Source organism: Alexandromys fortis, unplaced genomic scaffold (assembly GCF_014885135.2).
Source record: "Alexandromys fortis isolate MF-2015 unplaced genomic scaffold, M_Fortis_MF-2015_v1.1 scaffold_42, whole genome shotgun sequence".
NCBI classification, from domain to species: domain Eukaryota; kingdom Metazoa; phylum Chordata; class Mammalia; order Rodentia; family Cricetidae; genus Alexandromys; species Alexandromys fortis.
Window position 1 is genome coordinate 10,551,087 of NW_026067934.1, and position 19,835 is coordinate 10,570,921.

Below are 19,835 nucleotides of genomic sequence, written 5' to 3' on the forward strand. Positions count from 1 at the left end.
CAGCAAAGAAAAATGTATATGAAATGACTGAATTTAGCTCAAAGAATTAGAAAAGTCTTGGAGCAGCAAAGAGAAAGTTGTAGTAAATCTGAGTGACCAAATCTAAGACCTCAACAACAAAAGAGTACAAGACACTGAAAACAGCGAATAAGACCCACACTGACATCCACATACATGACAATTACCTGTAAACCCCAAAGACAGAATGCTGGAAACACTCAGAACCTACCGATTGTTTACAAAGCATGGCCCAAGAAACAATGTAAAGTCCTCAACCAATCATGCAAACAACATACCTCAAAAGGATGACACACACTAACTAGACAGCACTCAGCCCACAATTAGGAAGCTTATGGAACACAGTTTGCTTGTGTAACAGACTTAGCTCCTCTCACTGGGAGGTCTGACACTTGCCACGTAGCTCAATGCAAATCCAATGGGCAGTGGTTTACCCCCAACCCTTATGCCGGGTTACACAGGGTCCTGTCACCTACTCTTTTCTTTCCTAAGTCATTTCAGTGGGACAACAGAAAACAACTTTTGGACTTTGAGGGGGAAAAAGGTAAGACACACAAAGAAATTCAGGTTTGTCACAATGAGTAAATGACATGTTTGGAGTGACAGAATTAAGAGCAGGATAAATATTTCATAAGACCAGTTACTTACTAAGTTGGGATATATACTTGTTTCAGTTTGCTCTCGGCTTCGGCTGCTTTTAGGCGTTTCTAATTCGAAAGATGGACAAAACAGTTTACATAAAATGCATACTAATTATTAACATCTCATAGCCGTAAAAACACAAGAAGATAAAGATTACAGCACAATTCTTATGTTAAGATTTCTATCACAAACATATTCTAATGCTTTAGTAACTCGAGAACGTCATTCTAAGCTACAGAAATGTAAGCACACATAAAGTTTCTGAAATAGATTTTTAAAGTAAAGCAATGAAAAGTTCCACTTCCCAATCTTCTATGAGGAAACGTGTGTGTGTGTGTGTGTGTGTGTGTGTGTGTGTGTGTGTAAAATTGAACCTGGGGCCTCGACACATGCTAAGCACATACTCTACCACTGAGCTTCACTTCCAGTCCTCAGAGGACATCAACAATAGCTGTTCTTAGTTTTGTAAATTCAGTTTTCTATTTTAGTTCTTGTCTTTCTGGAAGGAAAATGTGCACATATTCTGTCCCACCACCACCACCACCACCACTACCACACACACACCAAACACTTTGCTTGTAAAAAATATTTAGAGATAGTTCTAAAACCCATGCAAGACTTGCAGTGAAGTCTACAAGAGGAAATGACTGTAGTTACTCTAAAAAAAAAAAAAAACTAATAAAGCTTTACCCTCAAATGATGAACCTTACGTAATAACTATTGTCATGTCTGAGACAGGGTTTGGCTGTGTAGCTGAGATGACCTGGAACTCACTACAGTTCTGGTCAGCCTTGCCTCAAACTCCCAAGTGCAGGGTTTACAGGTGCGCGCCTCTACACCTGGCTCTGATGCAAGCTTAAACCTCGGCTGAGATCACAAAACGCTGTACTGAAGCCAACCAGGAGCCAAATGCAGGAAAAGAGAGGGAAGGAGAGCACATATCAGATCTAGGTCCTGATCAATGTAAAATTAAAAGCAAATAGAAAGGGGAACAGCATGGTCCCCAGAGAGACTACAAACCCACCCTTCAGTTGTCCAACCAGGTGAAAACAAAAATATTCAGGGCTAACCTGAAACTTCAAATGGAGACAACATTTATTTAACTAAGTGTCTTTAGTGCTGTGCCTGTCCCTTCTTTGGGGACACTTCCTGACTTGAACAGCACAGGTTTCCAGGCAGCAGAGCCATCATTTCCACCACAGTTGTTTAAAATATGCACTTTCTGCATTACATATGGTGTTGACACTGGGAATTGTTCAATACACTATGGATTTCTACCCACTATTCATGACCACGGCAACTCCTGGCATGTGGGAGCCATCCTTAAGATGCATTTGTACAGCATCCAGTACAGCAAGCCACTGGACAGCTTGCACATTTAGGCAAATGCTGTCTGTTTTTAATCTCTGCCTTGTTCTGCATGTGACTGTAAGACTCTAAAACAGGCCTTTACTGAGGTCATTTCCCCAAAGGCAGGTTTTTCAAAATAAGTAACTAAGAGCAATATGAATTTAGGACATTTGGGAAGAACTCAAATATTAAATGGTTCCCTCCTTTTAGATGACTTTGGAGGAGAAAGCATCGAATTACAAAGACTAAGGCTATCATACCCAAGCTTGGTGGCAAACACCTGCAACCCTAGCACTCCAGTCTAAAGCAGGAGGAACTCAAGTTTAGGAACAGCCTAAGCCACCCAGTGAGACCCTGTCTCAAAATAACAAATGTGTTACAATTAAGGTCAAAAGCTGAGGGGAGGACTGGGCATGCAGCTCAGAGGCAGAGTGCCTACCTACCATAGACTAGGCCTTAGGTAAGCTCCCTAGCACTGCAGAAAAGACCTCAAACGGGGTAGGCTCTAGAGCTTGCAGAACAGACCTATAAAAATGTCATGTAAGGAGGTTTCAGAAAATCATAGAAGCATCTGAGTTTGTAAGGCCAATGGCATCAGGCTCAACTTTTAATCCATAGACATATCGTCCATGGGTTCATGACAGGGCTGGATTTCTAGTATACCCCCCTTGTCATAAAGAGATGAAGCCCCAGCCATACAAGTGAAACAAGGTCTCTGGACCCACATCTCTCTCTATTATTGTTCTCAAATTGTCAGGAAAGCAAATGCTGAGAACAGTGAACTATTAAGATGAAAATATTAAAAAAAAAAAAAAAGACGAAATGGTGGAATTTAAGTAGTTCTAGGAAAGGTCAAACGGGCTCGGGATTAGTACGTTGCTAGCCAACACTGACAAACAGAAAGCGCGCTGAATGGTGCTGGCGGCACGGAAGTTACCTGCTGCACGTATCTGTCAGTAGTTTTCCACATGTAGTAATATTCAATGATGCTCGTCAAGGACTTCCACGGGAGCTGAAAGACATTTACGATGATAATGAAAACAACCCATGGCATAGAGTGTTTTCCTTCAAAACCACTCACTGGAAATGAAGGATCTATATATTAGACTCATTCTAGAAATAAAATATTAAAAAAAACAACAAAATTAATTCTTAGCAAAAAGTATACGTTATGTTTATTAAGAGAGCCCATTCAATGCATGCATTCCATTCCTCATCAATTTGATTAAAAATTATAAACATCATCGCTGGGAAGATTTCCTGACTTACTCAGGAAAGGTTTTAGCCCCATGGAGCAGTGACAGGAGAGACTAAGAACAATTAATTAACTAATTAAAATGGGCCTTTGCAGCATGCTAGGCAGCTAGCTGCACTGCCGTAAGCTATATCATCACCTCTGATGCGTAATTTTAGAAATATTATTTAAACAGTTCGAGGCTGAGTTACTCTAACTTTCAAAGAGGTCACTGCAACTGGGTAACTTCTGTTGGTCTCTGGCGTAATATTTCTCAACCCTTTCCTGACAACTCTGTTTTGTTTTATTATAAATAAAACAACAGGCTACATCTCTAGGGAGAAAAGGACCTAGCTAACTGTTTTCTATTTAAAAAGTAAGTTTGCCTTTGCTGTTTTCCATAATATTAAAAAAAAATCCAACTCATGAGTTTTAGTGCAAAGAAGACACTCCTCAGAGCCCTCTGCAGATGAGGTCATCACCCAGACAACTGAGAGCGGTAGGCCTCCACAGTAACGGGGAGCATTGACAAGGCCATCTTGAATTGTGGCCCCTGTTGAGAAGGGAACTCAGCCCTTTGACTCTCAGCACGCCATAAGGAGGAGCCACTTAAAAACACACCCTTGGACACCTAGCAGCTGTGGGACTTGGGACCCACCTGGCACCATCCACGCCAACCTAGACTCCCCCAACTAATTTCCTTACATGTCTGTTCTAAAGAGAAGCCAGGAATTTCAGAGAAAGGCAGTGTTTAAGTTGGATGGCAACTTAAACAGTAGTTACAAGAATGTAACTTTTGCCGTTTGCAGGACCACGACACAGCCGCTAGCTCTGGGGTGCAGCTGAAGCAAATAGCTATTCAGGATTTTCAGTTTTAAACCCAGTGCATTCACCTAATGGAGTTGTCTGAAAGACGGTGAAAGCACCTTCAGCAGGGCCCCAGGTCAGCCATGCTGTGGTTTCTAAGCGGGCTAAGAGCCATTACTGTCTTCTCTCCTAAACAAACAAGGATCTGACAGGCATTTGCCTGGAAAGTGGAGAAAAGGAAGCCAAGTGGCCATGTAAGCCCAGCCATTTTACATTGTATGTCATCTGGTCCATGAAGCCCATACAGGCCACGCCCACACCAGTCCAGCCATCATACACTGTGTCATCTGGTCCATGAAAGCCCTTACAGGTCTAGCCCGGCACCAGCTCCTTCCAACCAGGGACAGTGGCCGGCAATTAACAACTGATTCAGTGCCCTCTCTCTCTCAACCTCAGCTATGGCTTCAGGAAAGCTCCTGCGACACCCATTCCCAAAGACATCAACACTGCAGCACCAGCAATGACCCGGCAAGCCACATTACACTCACCACCTGAATGGAAGGAAAGCTACTCCAGATAGCAGAGCATGGTGTGGCACGCCTCTAGCTCCACCTAGCTTTAGGATTCTGAGACAGGAGCATCAAGTTTGAGGCCAGCCTGGACTACATGACACCTTCTTTCAAAAACCAAAAAAAGGAGGCTGGAGAACACATTTTTTAAAAGATTTATTCATTTATTATGTATAGAGTGTTCTGCCTGCACACCAGAAGAGGGCACCAGATCTCATTACAGATGGTTGTAAGACACCATGTGTTTGCTGGGAACTGAACTCAGGACCTCTGAAAGAGCAGCAAGAGCTCTTAACCTCTGAAACATCTCTCCACCAGCCCCCAGAGAGACACATTTGCTGCTCTTCCAGAGGAAGAGCATCCACACAGTAGCTTACAACCTCCTATACTTTCCGTACTGGGGGATCCATTGCCCTCTTCTGGCTTCTATGGGTACCAGGCATGCATGTGACATGCAGACACACATGCAGACGAAACACTCATATAGACAGAATAAAAGTAAATAGTAAAAAGAGAAGAACTCCAAGTCTTGTGGTTCAGATCATCTCCTATTCATTGCTGCCCCAAACAGCATAATTGGCTAAATATGCAAACATAATAAAAGGCAGAAGACCGAATCGAAGAGTGGGTTTAGTCACGTGTGCTCACAGCCTGAAGGATGTGAGAGCTGCACCCGAAAATGGAGTAACCAGTGAAGTCATGGAACTGAGACTTGCCAGCATCAAAAGGATAATGTGTCGCTTGGATACTGCAGAAGGATCCCATGGGTGGATATGATGGACTTGCTGGAATAATCCTGCAAGCTAGCCAGGCAGTAAAACCCATTAGGTGAGAACTGGGATGGGGGTGGCAGATGCTAGGAGAGCTAGCCAGCTAGGGAGACTTTCCTGGTGGAAAATGTCTAGCAAAAGCAAGAAACTCAGATCTCTGTGGTCCTGTGAGACACAGAGCTGCAAAGATGGCAAACACGGACACCAGTGCAGGATGAAAACTCAGCCATAAAGCAAGCCCCAAAGCTGGGACAGCTGAATGGAGTCTGCACCCACCGCACCCCAAGACCTGAATGGACCAGACATGCTCATTTCAGCATACAAACACTATTATACTCAGTCTGCTAGTGTTTTTACAAGGTAACTGCATCTAAAAAAACCACACCAAAAAAACAAAACAAATCCCATGAAATGCAAAAAAGCTAAACTATAAATAACCCATTGTCAAGGAATTAAGTAACAGACAGACCTCAAGCTCTAAACTAGCCCCACATGGTAGAACACTCAAACTTTAAGATAACTGTATGGATACAGTGCACTTTCATGGGTGTGGGGTATGGGGAACAGCCCAGAACCTTGTGCAGGCTCACATACATCTCTATCCCCTGCCCCCAAATTAACACTGACCATGTTAGCTGGAAAGGAGGACAATATTTAGATTTAGGATTGCAGGGAATATGTAGGAATTTCATCAAGCAAAACAGAGAGGTATGGCTGATGTATGGTTTTGGCGTGTGGATTCTGTGGCTCGCATTCAACAGATCTGAAGCCACTGAGGCTGTATGTTAGCATCACAGACTGTCGAGCCTGTCTGGAAGCCACTGGGGACAATGGAGCTATGTCTTGCCAGACTGGGAGCCACAGGAGCTGTGTGGGGCCTGGGACCTGAGAATCAGGGATGAGCAGCCAGGGGTGGGCAGCTGAGCCACAGAGGTCAGTTTGGCCAAGCACCCAGGCTTATGATTCCATGGCTTTATCCCCAGTGTCCCGGGCTTTGTTTAGGAAGTGTGGGGTCACATGGCTCTGCCCTTCCAACTGCTTGCAGCTCAATCAGGTAGGATCTTGCAGGTCAAGGGAACAGGTTTAAAATCGTGCCTTGTTTTTGATTTTCAGTGAGGCCTAGCAATTCACAATGAGAGCCACAGAGGGGTAGAGAAAAACACCACACTCTATGTTCTCTGGTCCTCTCAGGAAACGTGGGATTGCTCCTTCCACCACAAACATGCAAACCCACAAGAAAGATGATGCTGCTGCCATCAAGGGAATGAGTACTGTGAGAAAAGGACCAGCCTAGAATGGGAAAAGAGAGGAGCCTGCACTGTTGTGAGTAAACTAGCTGAGGGCAGGATTCCTGCCACAGAGCAGATAAGCACCAAATTCTGAACTATCACCAGAACACAAAGGAACAGAAAACCCTTCACTTCAGCGTTTCTCATCTTATCCATTATGAGAACAGTGTGTTTTTGTCATTGCCGTGAGAGAAGGTCTCACATAGCCCAGACTGGTCTCAAAACTCTCCAAGTAGTTGCGTGTGGCCTTGAGCTCCGGATCCTCCCAAGCATTGGTTTTACAAACGCGAACCACACCGTATTTGGTTCAAGATTTTGTTGTTTATAACAAACAAACAACACCATTCATTTATTTGTTTCTTTGTTCATTATGAGTGTGAGTACATGCACACGCAGGTAGTTTGCGGTGTCAGTTTTCACCGTACACCATGTGAGTCCAGGGCATGAATCTCAGGTTAGAAAGCTGGGCAGTTAAGTGCCCTTACTGGCTTAACCATCTCATTGACCCAGAATAGGATCTTTGGGTGACTTTTGAGCTTGCACTTTTAGCTGTATTATGCTCATAACTTTTATATCAATAACACTGTACTGCTATGGCCACCTGACCATAAGTCTTTAACAAAGTGTAATTTCTAGGCTGGGCCGGGCAGTGGTGGCGCATGCCTTTAATCCCAGCACTCGGGAGGCAGAGGCAGGCCTGGTCTGTGAGAGGCCAGCCTGGTCTACAAGAGCTAGTTCCAGGACAGGAACCAAAAGCTACGGAGAAACCCTGTCTCAAAAATCCAAAAAAAAAAAAAAAAAAATTCTAGGCTGGCCTTGAACTTAAGATCTTCCAGACCCAGCTCCCTGACCATTAGGATTAGAGAGACCTGTCACCTGCCTGGTTTTGGAATTTAGTACTATAGCACATAACAGTCTAGGTGTGACTGAGGTTTTGTTGGGGAAGATTTCATTGATAACAACAACTTATAAGTACTGTGCCTGAAATCTAATGTATCAATCTACATTGATAAGTAACAATTTTGTTTTATAACTAATTCAAGAGATAGTCAACAAACTGAAAGGTATGGCGCCAGCTTATATCTAAGTGTGATAGTCAAGAGGTGGATCCTTAGGTCAGTACAGCAGTATACGCTTGTAATCCCAACACTCGGGAGGCAGACACAGGATGACCTGCCCAGATTTGTACCAGCTAGGGTTACATAGTCTGGCCCTGCCACAAAGAAATAAGCAAACAAACAAACATTTTTACAATGAAAATGAAGGATAGTTATAGAAAGCAATTTATGAAGATCTCAAGCAAAACTTCTTTTTCAAAGAGGATAAATTAAACTAAAGAAAGCAAGACTTCTGGGGTGGCTGTGCAGTTATAATGCCCGCTACTCCAAATGCTGAGGCAGAAGGTCGCAAGTTCAAGGGAAGCCTGAGCAACTTAGCAAAACTCTGACAAAGAAGGCTTGAAAGGGCTTGGGGTTAGAGCTCAGTGATGGAGTGCTCCCGACACACCAGAGGCTTGGGTTTGCTCCCTAGGACCGAAAACTTAAAAGTAGGTCTTCCTGTCAGTAGGCATGTTAGGTGTGCTCATTACTTCTCAGTATGTGTACATCACGCTGTGCAACTTGAATACACAATTTCTCACTGAATCTAAAAGGGAATAGATTTTAGACATAATAAGATTGATTCTAAGAAGAACACTGCATATCATTAAGAATCAAAGACAAGCTAGGGGCAGTGGTGCTGCATGCCTTTAATCCCAGCACTTGAGAGACAGAGAGGCAGGTGAATCTCTGTGAGTTCAAGGCTAGCCTGGTCTACAAGAGCTAGCTACAGAGAGAAACCCTGTCTTGAAAAAAAAAAAAAAGAAAAAAAACAAAACAAAACAAATCAGAGACAGCTGGGAACTGAAAAGCAAATCCGGCTCTTTTGTTTGGTCAAGGTTACAGCTATGTTACAAATACACATCAACAATTGGTAACACAGCTAGAGGAAGTCTGAGCAGACAGAGAGAGTACACACAGACTGTAATATTTAGCACAAATGCTCAGAAAAGTCCATATTTCCTCTTGGAAATCAGAGAGCTACAGAGGGTAAATTCATGCAACCAAAGTGTGTGTATTCCAGGAGCTCAGGACTCCTCGCCCTGGGTCATAGTCACAATACAAAGCAAATGTCAACTGCTTCCTTCTAAGTGACCCTTCATTCTATTTTAAGCGAATAAAATCACTGTCAGTGGCTGAGGGTGTGGCCAGTGGCAGAACACGTTCTCAAGGCCCTGGCACCAACAGAACAGTTAGAGGTGTACTAAACGTGAAAGAGTTAACAAACAGAAATATCAACATTTCAGTCTCAACAGCTCATTCATGGTTTTCCACTTACAAAGTCCTGACGGATGTCATTGAAGTCTTTGCCATACTTCTCCAGTGCTTCTTCGAACAAGCTGGCTTCGGAGGCCGACCACTCCTCCATCTCATCTCTGCACAGGACTGGTCCTCCAAGTGGCACAAGGACACTGATGGCACTGCTCAGGTCATAGCTGTGCCTGTACAGTGTATCCATGGCATGGAACTGGGGAGAAGAAAAGCGAGCAGGAACTGTCAAGTGGGCACCCACACCTGCAGGCCGGCGAAAGCCAGAGCACTGAATGCAGATACGCATAATTAACAGGATCCTTAGGAGTTCCTTTAAAAAACAAATCAAACAGCCAAACACCACCGAATAATTGTTTGAAGAGAATGCTTACTGGTAAAAGAATGCTAAGGTATTTTAAAAATACATCCATTTGGAATGACAACAACCATGAAGATCCAAATGCTCAAAATATTCAATTAAGAACACAATCAATTTGACTTCATGATTTCATTTACTTAAAAATACCCGAGTCACTGCAATGACTGGGGAAGACTGGCAGAACCAGCACTGACTGGGAAGGCGTACTCTGCGTGAAAGAGAGAGCATTGTATTAAAGACATTAGTTCATGTTAGAGAATGATGTACTATCAAAAAGAACACGAGACAGAAAGAAAAATCAGAATAGTGCATCATATTTAAAGCAAAATTATATATTTGGGCCAACGAGGTGGCTCAGCAGTAAAGGTGCTTGCTGCCAAGCCTGACAGCCTGAGTTCAATTCCCTCACCCACATGGTAGGAGAATCGACTCCATAGCACATATATACTCACACACATACATATATACACATAAAATAAATACATAAAAGAAATAGATATTCATAGTAAACACAAAGCAAACAACAAGATTAGAAATCCATGGTTATAGAAGCCGGGCCAGTGTGGGCTTCTATAGATGCTAAGCAAGGGTGATTTGAGAAGGGGACAGAGGTGAGGACATATTTAGGAGGGTGTGTGGTGTACTCCCCATCATGCACCAAGTGTTGGGCTCGAATCCATGCGCCCTACTCGGATATAAAACTTCAGAACTTTTGATAGTTTATTTACTGAAGAGAGTCCTTTACACATGTGCACAGAAGTTTACAAATGCCAAGAAAACAGCAAAGTAGGAGGTCAGCCCTGCAAACACACACATGCACGTGCATACATGCACACACACACATGCACACACACGTGCGCACACACATGCACATGCATACATGCACACACACACCCCGACACGCAGACTGGCTGGCAAGGCTATCCTGCCTGTGTCCATCCCACTATCCACGCAGGCTTTGGAGCACACGAATGCCAAGCCTTGCATCTTTTACACCATCACAACAGGTCCATCATTTAAAACTTCACAAGTGCACAGGGTGTGGTAGCGCACACCTTTAATCCCAGCACTTGGAGGCAGAGCAGGCATCTTTGAGTTACAGTCAGTTACACAGTGAGAGTCTGTCACTCAATTAAACAAATACATTAAAAAATAATTAATTAGCCAGGTGGTGGTGATGTGCACCTGTAATCCCGGCATTCTGGAGAGGCAGCGGCAGGGGGAGCTCTGACTTCAAGGCCAGCCTGGTCTACAGAGCAACTTCTAGGTCCAACCAGGGCTACGCAGAGAAATTCTGCCTCAAAAAAACAAACAACAACAATAATTAATTAATTAGTTAAGGTATATATTTACAGTTGGGCATGGTAGTACATGTCTGTAATCCTAACACACTCAGGAGTGAGGCAGGAGGATTACAAATTTGAAGCCAGCCAACCAGTGAAATCCTATAACACAACAAGGATGCATGTACACTGTGAGACATTAACCAAAATGGCCAATGCGGACATAGAAATTGAATTTGTTGACAAAGCCAAAGGCAGCAACTGGTACAGATCTGTTTAGTGACTGAACAGGGTTTGGCGTTAGCTTTAAAACAAATCTCTGGATTCCACAAAACGAAAAGCTGAAGAGAAAATGCCATTATCAGACTCCCTTGACAGTCACAGCTTGGCGACCATCTGAGGTGCTCGTTTGCTGCAGGCGCTGGTGATGGACAGTGTTCTCTGAGAGAGGTTCTCTCTGCCGCGCCAAGGCTTCAGAACGCTGGCCCTGCTCTTGCCTCCTGCTCACACCTGGTCAGGTTTCACAAGCAATGAATCCGATTCTCTAGCTAGCCTTACCCACTAGACCCTGTGATTTAGCTGTTTCTTTTATCTCCAAATCTGAGTACTCTTTCTGACCATCTCATTATAAAAACAGAGAGATCAATAGTACCTAGGGAGTCTTTCAACTAAGGATAGAGCCATAAACTGTTACTTTAATGTCCTAAATTGACAACTGGTAATAAAATTGAAAAAAAAAAAAAACTGAAAGACTAGGTAGTGTTCAAAAGCCAATCCCACCACTTGGGATGTGAAGGCAGGAGGATAAGGAGGTCAGTGTTATCTCTGAATATAAGTCTGTCTCAAAAAAACAAAAACAACAAAGCCAATGATTATACAAGGGCTCAAGTATAGCTCAGAGCCAGACTTGCTTGAGGTCCCAGGTATGGTCCTCAACACCCCCTCTAAAACCTTATGCAAATTCACTGTGGTGATGAAATTCCTCAAAAGGTAAAAGCTAGTTGGAAGAAACCACACGATAAACCACAGCACAGGCCATGTGCAAGGATGTCCCCTGTCTCCAGCCACTGAGAAGGCTCAGACTGCAGGACAGCTTCCAGGCCACCACCAGCTTCAGCCAGCATTAAAACCACGGGACTCATCTCAAATAAGTGAACTGCAGCTTGGCGGAGAGGGCAGTGCAGTTGGTAGGAGCTGGCTGAACAAGGCACCACTGAACTTGAGGGGACAATTTCACAATGGAAACCAGAAGGTCCTATCTCTCATAAGGCCCTTTAACCTCATCTTTCTAAGACGCTCAGATGTTGCTTTTTGTGTGGTCTAACTGTACTCTTTAAAAGCTTTAAGTAAAAGAACATAGTTGCTATACCCAAAGAAAACAACATTCAATAAAGAAAATAGCTGGGCGGTGGTGGCGCACACCTTTAATTCCACCACTCAGGAGGCAGAGGCAGGCCTCTGTGAGTTCGAGGTCAACCTGTCTACAGAGTAAGTTTCAGGACAGCTAGGGGCTACACAGAGAATCCCTGTCTCTCTAAAAAACAAAAAATAAACAAACAAAAAAAAAGGAAGAAAATTTAAGAGACCACACCAATTGGGTGGTGTGCACTCCAGAATACGGCCTGGGAGGACACAAAGGACACGCTGGGGACCCTACACTGTATCCACACCTAGTAGTGCTTTTTACACTCGTGTATGCAACCATGAAGTTCACTCCGTGCATGAGATATAGTGTACATATATCTCAACTTAAAATTTGAAAACTAAGCATAAAACAACCCAATTCCCCCCAGATAAATGCTTCGCAGACCACATCTTTTCAATAAATACAAACACACGTTGCAAGATCCATTCAAATCTAAATTTTGAAAATCACAACCGAGCACAAGCTGTTCCCTCTGCCAAAAAGCAAAGGTGTTGTCACATTTCATCCCATTCACAACAGATGGCAGTGACAAACAGAAGTATTTTAGGAGGAAGACTGACAGGGAAGTCTCGGTGGAGGGGTTTTCATCTTTTGTTCATTAAATAGAACCACGCTGTGGCAAACTGGTTTGTTGGTCAGCAAACATTTCACCTTCTGCCCTGGACCTCCCTCTGGAGGCTACTCTGCCCCCACACAGATATTGGACTTTTGGCACATGATTTGCTTGGCCAGTAGCATGTTAAGATATAGGACATAGCTGGGCAGTGGTAGCACACACCTTTTATCCCAGCACGTGGGAGGCAAAGGCAAGGTGGATCTCTGAGTTCGATGGTAGCCTGGTCTGCAAAGTGAGTTCCAGGACCAGGGCTACAAAGAGAAACCCTGTCTCAAAAAAAAAAACCAAACTAGAACAAAAATAGAGGGGGGGAGGTATATGAGACAACCAATCTTTGGTGTGTGTTTGTGCGTTTGGCTTTGGTCTCTTGTGCTACTGCCTTGTGTTCATGGAGGCTAGGAGATGCAGGAGAGTGGACCTGGCCCAACGCATAGCTTTGCTGAGTCTAGTTCACCGGAATCCAGACAATCTGCAGCTGAGTGGCTGAGATGAGGCATGCACTGGATAAGCCTCTGAATTCTGGGGCAGTGTGTGAGCAACGCCATTTGAGAACCCACATTTGTGGAGGTGCTCCAAGTTCTGGGGGCGGCCACCTTCGCAGCTGGTCTAGATGGAGCTGTTTCAGCTCAAGATTGATGGGTGACGCAGGGCGTAAGAGCCCTACTCTGAGACAGGGCTTCAGTGCGCCCCATCAGTTGGCTGTGACTTCCATTCAGACTGCAGGGAGGACCACCTCTGCTAGTTTTGCAATCCCTGCACTACAGCAGTGTGTGGCCTGAAGCTTACTAGACTCTGCTTTCCAGGAAATGCACACTTTCCATGTGCCCCCACTGCACAACACTACCTTACACGCACATGTTTAACACTAATTACTCATTTGCTCAGGCACAATTTCATAAAAACCTTACATTTTTAAAGCCAGCACAAATTACAGCATTCAAGATATTAAGTCAGTTCAAAACGTACTGAACTCAAGCTTTCTCTCTGAGCAGAAGGTGAATATAAACTCTTAGGAATAAATCTGAAACTATGATCCAAACAAAAGTTTTAATATATAAAAAGTGTACCATCCACTTGCAATTTTTGTTTTGGTAGGAACAAAATACAGAGAAGGTTATATTTCCTTTTTTAAAAAAAAATAGGGAAAGGATTTACTTTTTAATTGAAAATATTCTTTTCTCATATAATATATCCTAATTACAAGCCTCAGAAGAAATTACAGTTGGGCATGGTGGTGCAGACAGATAATCCGAGCACTTGGGAGAAGGAGGCAGGAAGATCAAGAGGTCAAGGCTAGACTCAGATATATACTGAGCTTCAGGCTAGCCTGGGCTATATGAGACGGCCTCACACCACACTCCCGTACCCCTCTGTTGTACAGGACTGAGCTCTGAGCCCAACTGCTGCCACCATCCTGAGTTCAGCTGTCCCCATGTGCAGACATTCATCACAGCTAGACTTGCTGACAATTGATGCTCCTTCTGAGTACAGAAGGGGGGTGGGGAGGAGAGTGGGACCTGAACTCAATTACCCAGTCACACCTCCCAGCCAGCTGTATGCAATTTTACCCTAATTGTATCTGGTGTTAAGGAGATGTAGAATATATAGACTGGGAAAATATGGGTGCTGGTGGAGGGACTATCTACCATCTATGCAGCCCTGGGAAGTCAGCATCCATGTTGGAAGCAGACCTTCCAGTGTGGTTGCTACAGTGTCACCACACTCTACAAGCAACCCTAATAACCTTGCCGGTTCTCTAGGGTGAACTCTGGTGAACTCAAACTATAGCTTGGCATTGGGGGCCTGGTGTAGGAGGTTCTTCTGTCTATGTGTTGTTTTCATTGCTTGAATAAAGAAACTGCCTTGGCCTTTTGATAGGGCAGCCCTTAGGTAGGCAGAGTAGACAGAACTGAATGCTGGGAAGAAGAGCAGAGGAGTCAGGCAGATGCCATGGATCTCCTGCCTGAGATGGACACTGGTTAGAATCTTGCCCGTAAGCCACAGTCAGGTGGCAATACACAGATTAGTGGAAATGGGTTAAATTAACATGTAAAAATTAGCCAATAAGAAGTTAGAGATAATGGGCCAGGCAGTGATTTAAATAAATACAGTTTCTGTGTGATTATTTCGGGTGTAAGCTAGCAGGGCGTTGGGACAACAAGCAGCCCTCTCGCTCCCTACTACAGGGGCCTTATGAGGTAGGGGTCAGGTGTTGCCTTGCTACCTCCAAAAATATAGAATTTGAACCATATTAGAATAACTGGGAATATACACATTTCCTCTGTAATTCTGCAAAGAATTAATTTACATTATAAATTTTATTTCATCAGAAATAAACTAATACTTCAAATTAAAAGGTATAAAATTAGGAAATTAGAAGCATATAATAAGGAAAATGCTATAAATCAAAATATTCTAGTTAAATTCAAGCTGGTAGAGAAACACTTATAATCTAAAACATATAAAGGAAATACAAATAAGAATATGCTAAACAAAGAAAACCAGCCTACAATTCACAATCACAGAGAACCTAGACAACAGTGAGGACCCTAAGAGAGACATACATGGATCTAATCTACATGGGAAGTAGAAAAAGACAAGATCTCCTGAGTAAATTGGGAGCATGGGGACCATGGGAGAGGGTAAAGGGGAAGGGGAAAGTAAGGGAGGAGAGCGGAGAAAAATATATAGCTCAATAAAAACAATAAAAAATGAGATAACATGTCATGAGCCACATGGCAAAGCATAAATAGAAATACGGGCTAATTTAAGTTTAAGAGTTAGGTAGTAACAAACCTGAGCTGTCGACTGAGTATTTATAATTATATTTAGCCTCTGAGTTGGTTATTTGGAGCCCAGTGGTCAGGACAGGAAACGTCTGTTTACACCTTTATGGCTTCTTAGTGTCCATGGAGTGAAGATGAAAGATTCTAGAAGATCCCTGGACACCTGGAAGCTCCCCTCCATATTCAAGTTTGCTCAGCTCAGGCATCTCAGGTACAATCCCCCCACACCATGAAAAGTGTTCTGGTTTCATATTTGTTAGTATAATAAAATATCCTAACAAAAGAAAAAAAGGATTGGCTAAAAACAGTCTTTAGGAAAATACCAGGCCTGAGCTGAGCAGTGGCCGTACACACCTTTAATCCTAGTACTGGAGAGTCAGAGGTAGGTGGATCTCTGTGAGTTCAAGGCCAGCCTGGTCTAAGAGAGCTAGTTCTAGGACAGGCTCCAAAGCTACAGAGAAACCCTGTCTTGAAAAATTAAAAAGAAAATACCAGGCCTGGCTGTGGCAGAAGAACTCTAAGTTCAAGGCCAGCCAAAGCTACACAGCAAGAGACTCTCTCTCTCTCTCTCTTTCTCTCTCTCTCTCTCTCTCTCAAAAAAAAAAAAAAAGTCAATCAATCAGGAAAAGAAGTATCAAAGTAAATCTAAAAGTAGAAAATAAAGAGGAAAATTAAATAGAAAACATACAATAAAATCTCATTTAAATGAACAAAAAGGAATATGGCAAAGCTCCTCTGGGATAATACTCTTGTACACTGTAAAGATTTGTCACTCATATTAGTCTAATAAAACACTGATTGGCCAGTATCCAGGCAAGAAATATAGGCGGGGCAGCCAGACTAGGAGAATTATGGGAAGAGGAAAGGCAGAGATGTAGTCACCAGTCAGATACAGAGGAAGCAAGATGAGAATGCCTCACTGAGAAAAGGTACTAAGCCATGTGGTTAAACATAGACAAGAATTATGGGTTAATTTAAGTTGTAAGAGCTAGTTAATAGTAAGGCTAAGCTAATAGGCTAAACAGTTTACAATTAATATAAGGCTGTGTGTGTTTCTTTGGGACTAAATGGATGCAGAACCGGATATGACAGAAACTTCCGTCTATAAATGGCACCCAAACATTTCACAAGAATTGCCACATAAAGCCTGAGAAAGCTTTAAAAAATAGGATTCGAGACTGACAAGAACAGAGTTAAGCACAGCTTCTTGGCAACTGTCTTTTCTCCAGGAGGATCTGTTACTGGCAGCAAGCAGAGGCACAACTCCTTTAAGAGAGGCTTCCACCTTGCAGCTCTTTTAAGAAGCTCTGCCACCAAACACTTAAATGGTATTTATGTGTAGTCATTGGCAAGCTTCTTGGTGGTGGCATGGACCTTAAAAGTCCACAGAGTTGTGGCAATAAACATGGCTACTGCCAGTACCTCCACCATTAAGCTAGACTCTCAGAAAGCTAAGGAATGGAACAGAGCCATCGGCCAAAGCCGCAGTTTTAATCCTAACTATGCAGCTTAGCAGATTAAAGACTCATGTGGTCAGAAGAAAGATAAGCAGTAAAGACAGATTCAGATTTTTTTTTTAAAAAAAATCTAAATGGTTTACAGTGTGTTTAAAAATATGCATAGGCTTAGGAGAGAAAAGATTTAAAAAAAAGTCCTTTAAAAAAAAAGAAATAGAGTAGCTGGGCGTGGTGACACACAGCTTTAATGCTAGCACTTGGGAGGCAGAGGCAGGTGGATCTCTGAGTTCAAGGCCAAGCTGTTCTAGAGTGAGTTCCAGGGCAATAAAAAGATACAGAGAGAAATCCTATCTCAAAAAACCAAAAAGTTAGAAATAAAAATAAATAAACTTTTTGAAAAAAGGCCACATAAACATGGAAAATACAGAGAGAGTCTGAATTCTGTATATTATTATGTTATCTTTGAATTGTTTGACTGCTAAGGACGGAGAAACAGCTGCTAAATGATATTTGATTATAAATGCTGCTGGATTAATCCAACCTATATATTTTGAAAATGCCTTGACTTAAAAATTTAAGTCAAGGGCTGGAGAGATGGCTCAGTGGTTAAGAGCACTGCCTGTTGTTCCAAAGGTCCTGAGTTCAACTCCCAGCAACCACATGGTGGCTCACAACCATCTGTAATGAGATATGGTGCCCTCTTCTGGCCAGCAGACATACATGCAGACAGAGTACTGAGAATAATGTATACATAATAAATAAATAAATCTTTAAAAAAATTTAAGTCTCACAACTTGGCCAAGTTATTTATTATACAAGACCTAAGCTAGAAAAAAAATTTAATAAAAAAATTTAAGTCAAAAGATATGTTACTTTGGAGGTTTTGCTTTTGTTTCCACAGCAAATGAAAGGCTGTAGATTCATTCTAGGTTAAGGAAAATGAGGTTTGATTGAGGAAGATCCCCTAAAAAATCTCTAATGAGAACAGATGGCCCAGATGATCCAACATTTCAGAGCACCTCTGTTGCTGAGTTCTACATCCAGAACAGCTTCAAGACTGCTGGCTGAGATGATCCAACCTCAAAGAATATTCCAGTCCGGACTTGACCATAATCGTAAATTTTCTTTGGGTCCCCATAAAATTATCAATGCCTCCAATCAGTAGGAAATAGCCTAGAAAACTACATATACATTCCCAAAAAATGGATTAAGAATGTTTGTCTTTGTTTATAATGTTAGTTAAAAGTTGTTATAAATAATGGTCAGGAAAAAAAGCTAAACAAAGAAGCTTAGATTCAGAGTTCTTATTTTGAAAAGAAAAAAGGGGAACTGCTGTGGGATAATGCTCTTGTAGCCTATAAAGACCTGTCACTTGCATTAATTTAATAAAACTTCCTTCCAGTGGCCAGGCAGGAAGTATAGGCAGAACATCCAGACTAAGAGAATTATGGGAAGAGGAAAGGCAAAATGCAGTCACCAGTCAGAAGCAGAGGAAGGAAGATGAGAATGCCTTACTGAGAAAAGGGACCAAGCGACATGGCTAAACATAGACAAGAATTATGGGTTAATTTAAGTTATAAGAGCTAGTTAATAATAAGCCTGAGCTAATAGGCCAAACAGTTTATACTTAAGTCTCTGTGTGTTTCTTTGGAACTGAAAGGATGTGGGACAGAGTATGATAGGAATTTCCATCTACACAAAGCTATCACAAAAAAACAAAAATCTCTCATACACTTGTGTGTATGTGATATTTCTTTTCTTGACACAAAGACAAAGAAAGACTAAGCAACAGAATAGTACTAAAGGATACCACACAAATGACAAAGTCTATTAGTTAGATTTAGGGCCAGAAAATGGTTGTTTCTTCTTCTTTAATGGACATTACTAGGACAAGTGGTCTACAGGAATAAAGACCCTTCATTAAACTATTGTCACAGTGCCATATTATACCATGTTAGTACAGGAGAAAATTATCATTTAGGCACAAATACTTAGTAATCAAGAAATATCCATTCTGAAATTCAAGCTGTCTGGAAATAATACATGTATAGTTAAAAATTGACAAGTGGCCATTTGAGTAACTTGTGGGTTAAATTTGATAGGTAGCCTGTGTTTAGCCTGAGTACCTGCAGTTGGCCCCACCAGAATAGACCAAATCAGAATGGAGCCTCCTCTGCTAAAGTCGACTGATTAAACTCAATAGGAGTCTCATAACCACAAATGTTAGGGCTATCAAGGTAAAAAAAAAAAAAAAGAATAAAGTGTTGTCCAATGCTAGAAATGTAGATAAAGCCAGTTAGATTCTTACACCTGTTGTTCAAGTTTGTCTCTTGACCATAGAGAGAAAGGTGACAGAGCAGTCAAGGTACAAAGGTAACGGCTATGGAACTGACCTGACAGGAACACAGGAAGCCTTTTATTAGACTCCAAAATACAAAGTCATAGTTCTATTAAGATATTATAAGTATAAACTGTTATCAACTCACATCTGTACATCCAAAACCTCTTTATAAGAAATCTAGAGTACTTAAAATTCTCAACTATATTTCCTAAATACAGTGATCTTCTGAAGTTTCCTATATTGGTGTTTAACTCAAAAAGAGAAGTAAAGTACTGGCTGAAGAGGCCCAGTGGGTAGGATGTTTCACTGAATATGCAAAGCCCTGGGCCCAATCACCAGTACCAAATAACACCAGTTGCAGGGATGTAAACTCTAATCCCAGCACCCAGGCTGTGTGGTCAGGAGAATCAGAAGTCAAGACATGGGAAGTTCAAGGCTGGACTAGGGTACTTACAACCTTTCTAAAAATAAATAAATAAATAAATAAATAAATAAATAAATAAATAAATAAGGGGGGAGA

At 42.2% G+C, this 19,835-nt stretch overlaps 1 protein-coding gene across 7 annotated transcripts in view; it reads right to left on the reverse strand.

The window, feature by feature from the left end:
• Mta3 (metastasis associated 1 family member 3) overlaps window positions 1–19,835 on the reverse strand; it is a 122,561-nt gene that overhangs the window by 38,646 nt on the left and 64,080 nt on the right. For all 7 annotated transcript variants that reach the window (XM_050146210.1, XM_050146214.1, XM_050146209.1 and 4 more), the window contains exons 9-11: window positions 9,056–9,244; window positions 2,948–3,022; window positions 667–725 (exon numbers count right to left, since the gene is read on the reverse strand). In XM_050146210.1, the coding sequence (XP_050002167.1) occupies window positions 667–725; window positions 2,948–3,022; window positions 9,056–9,244 (323 nt within the window). The remainder of the gene's footprint in view (window positions 1–666; window positions 726–2,947; window positions 3,023–9,055; window positions 9,245–19,835) is intronic.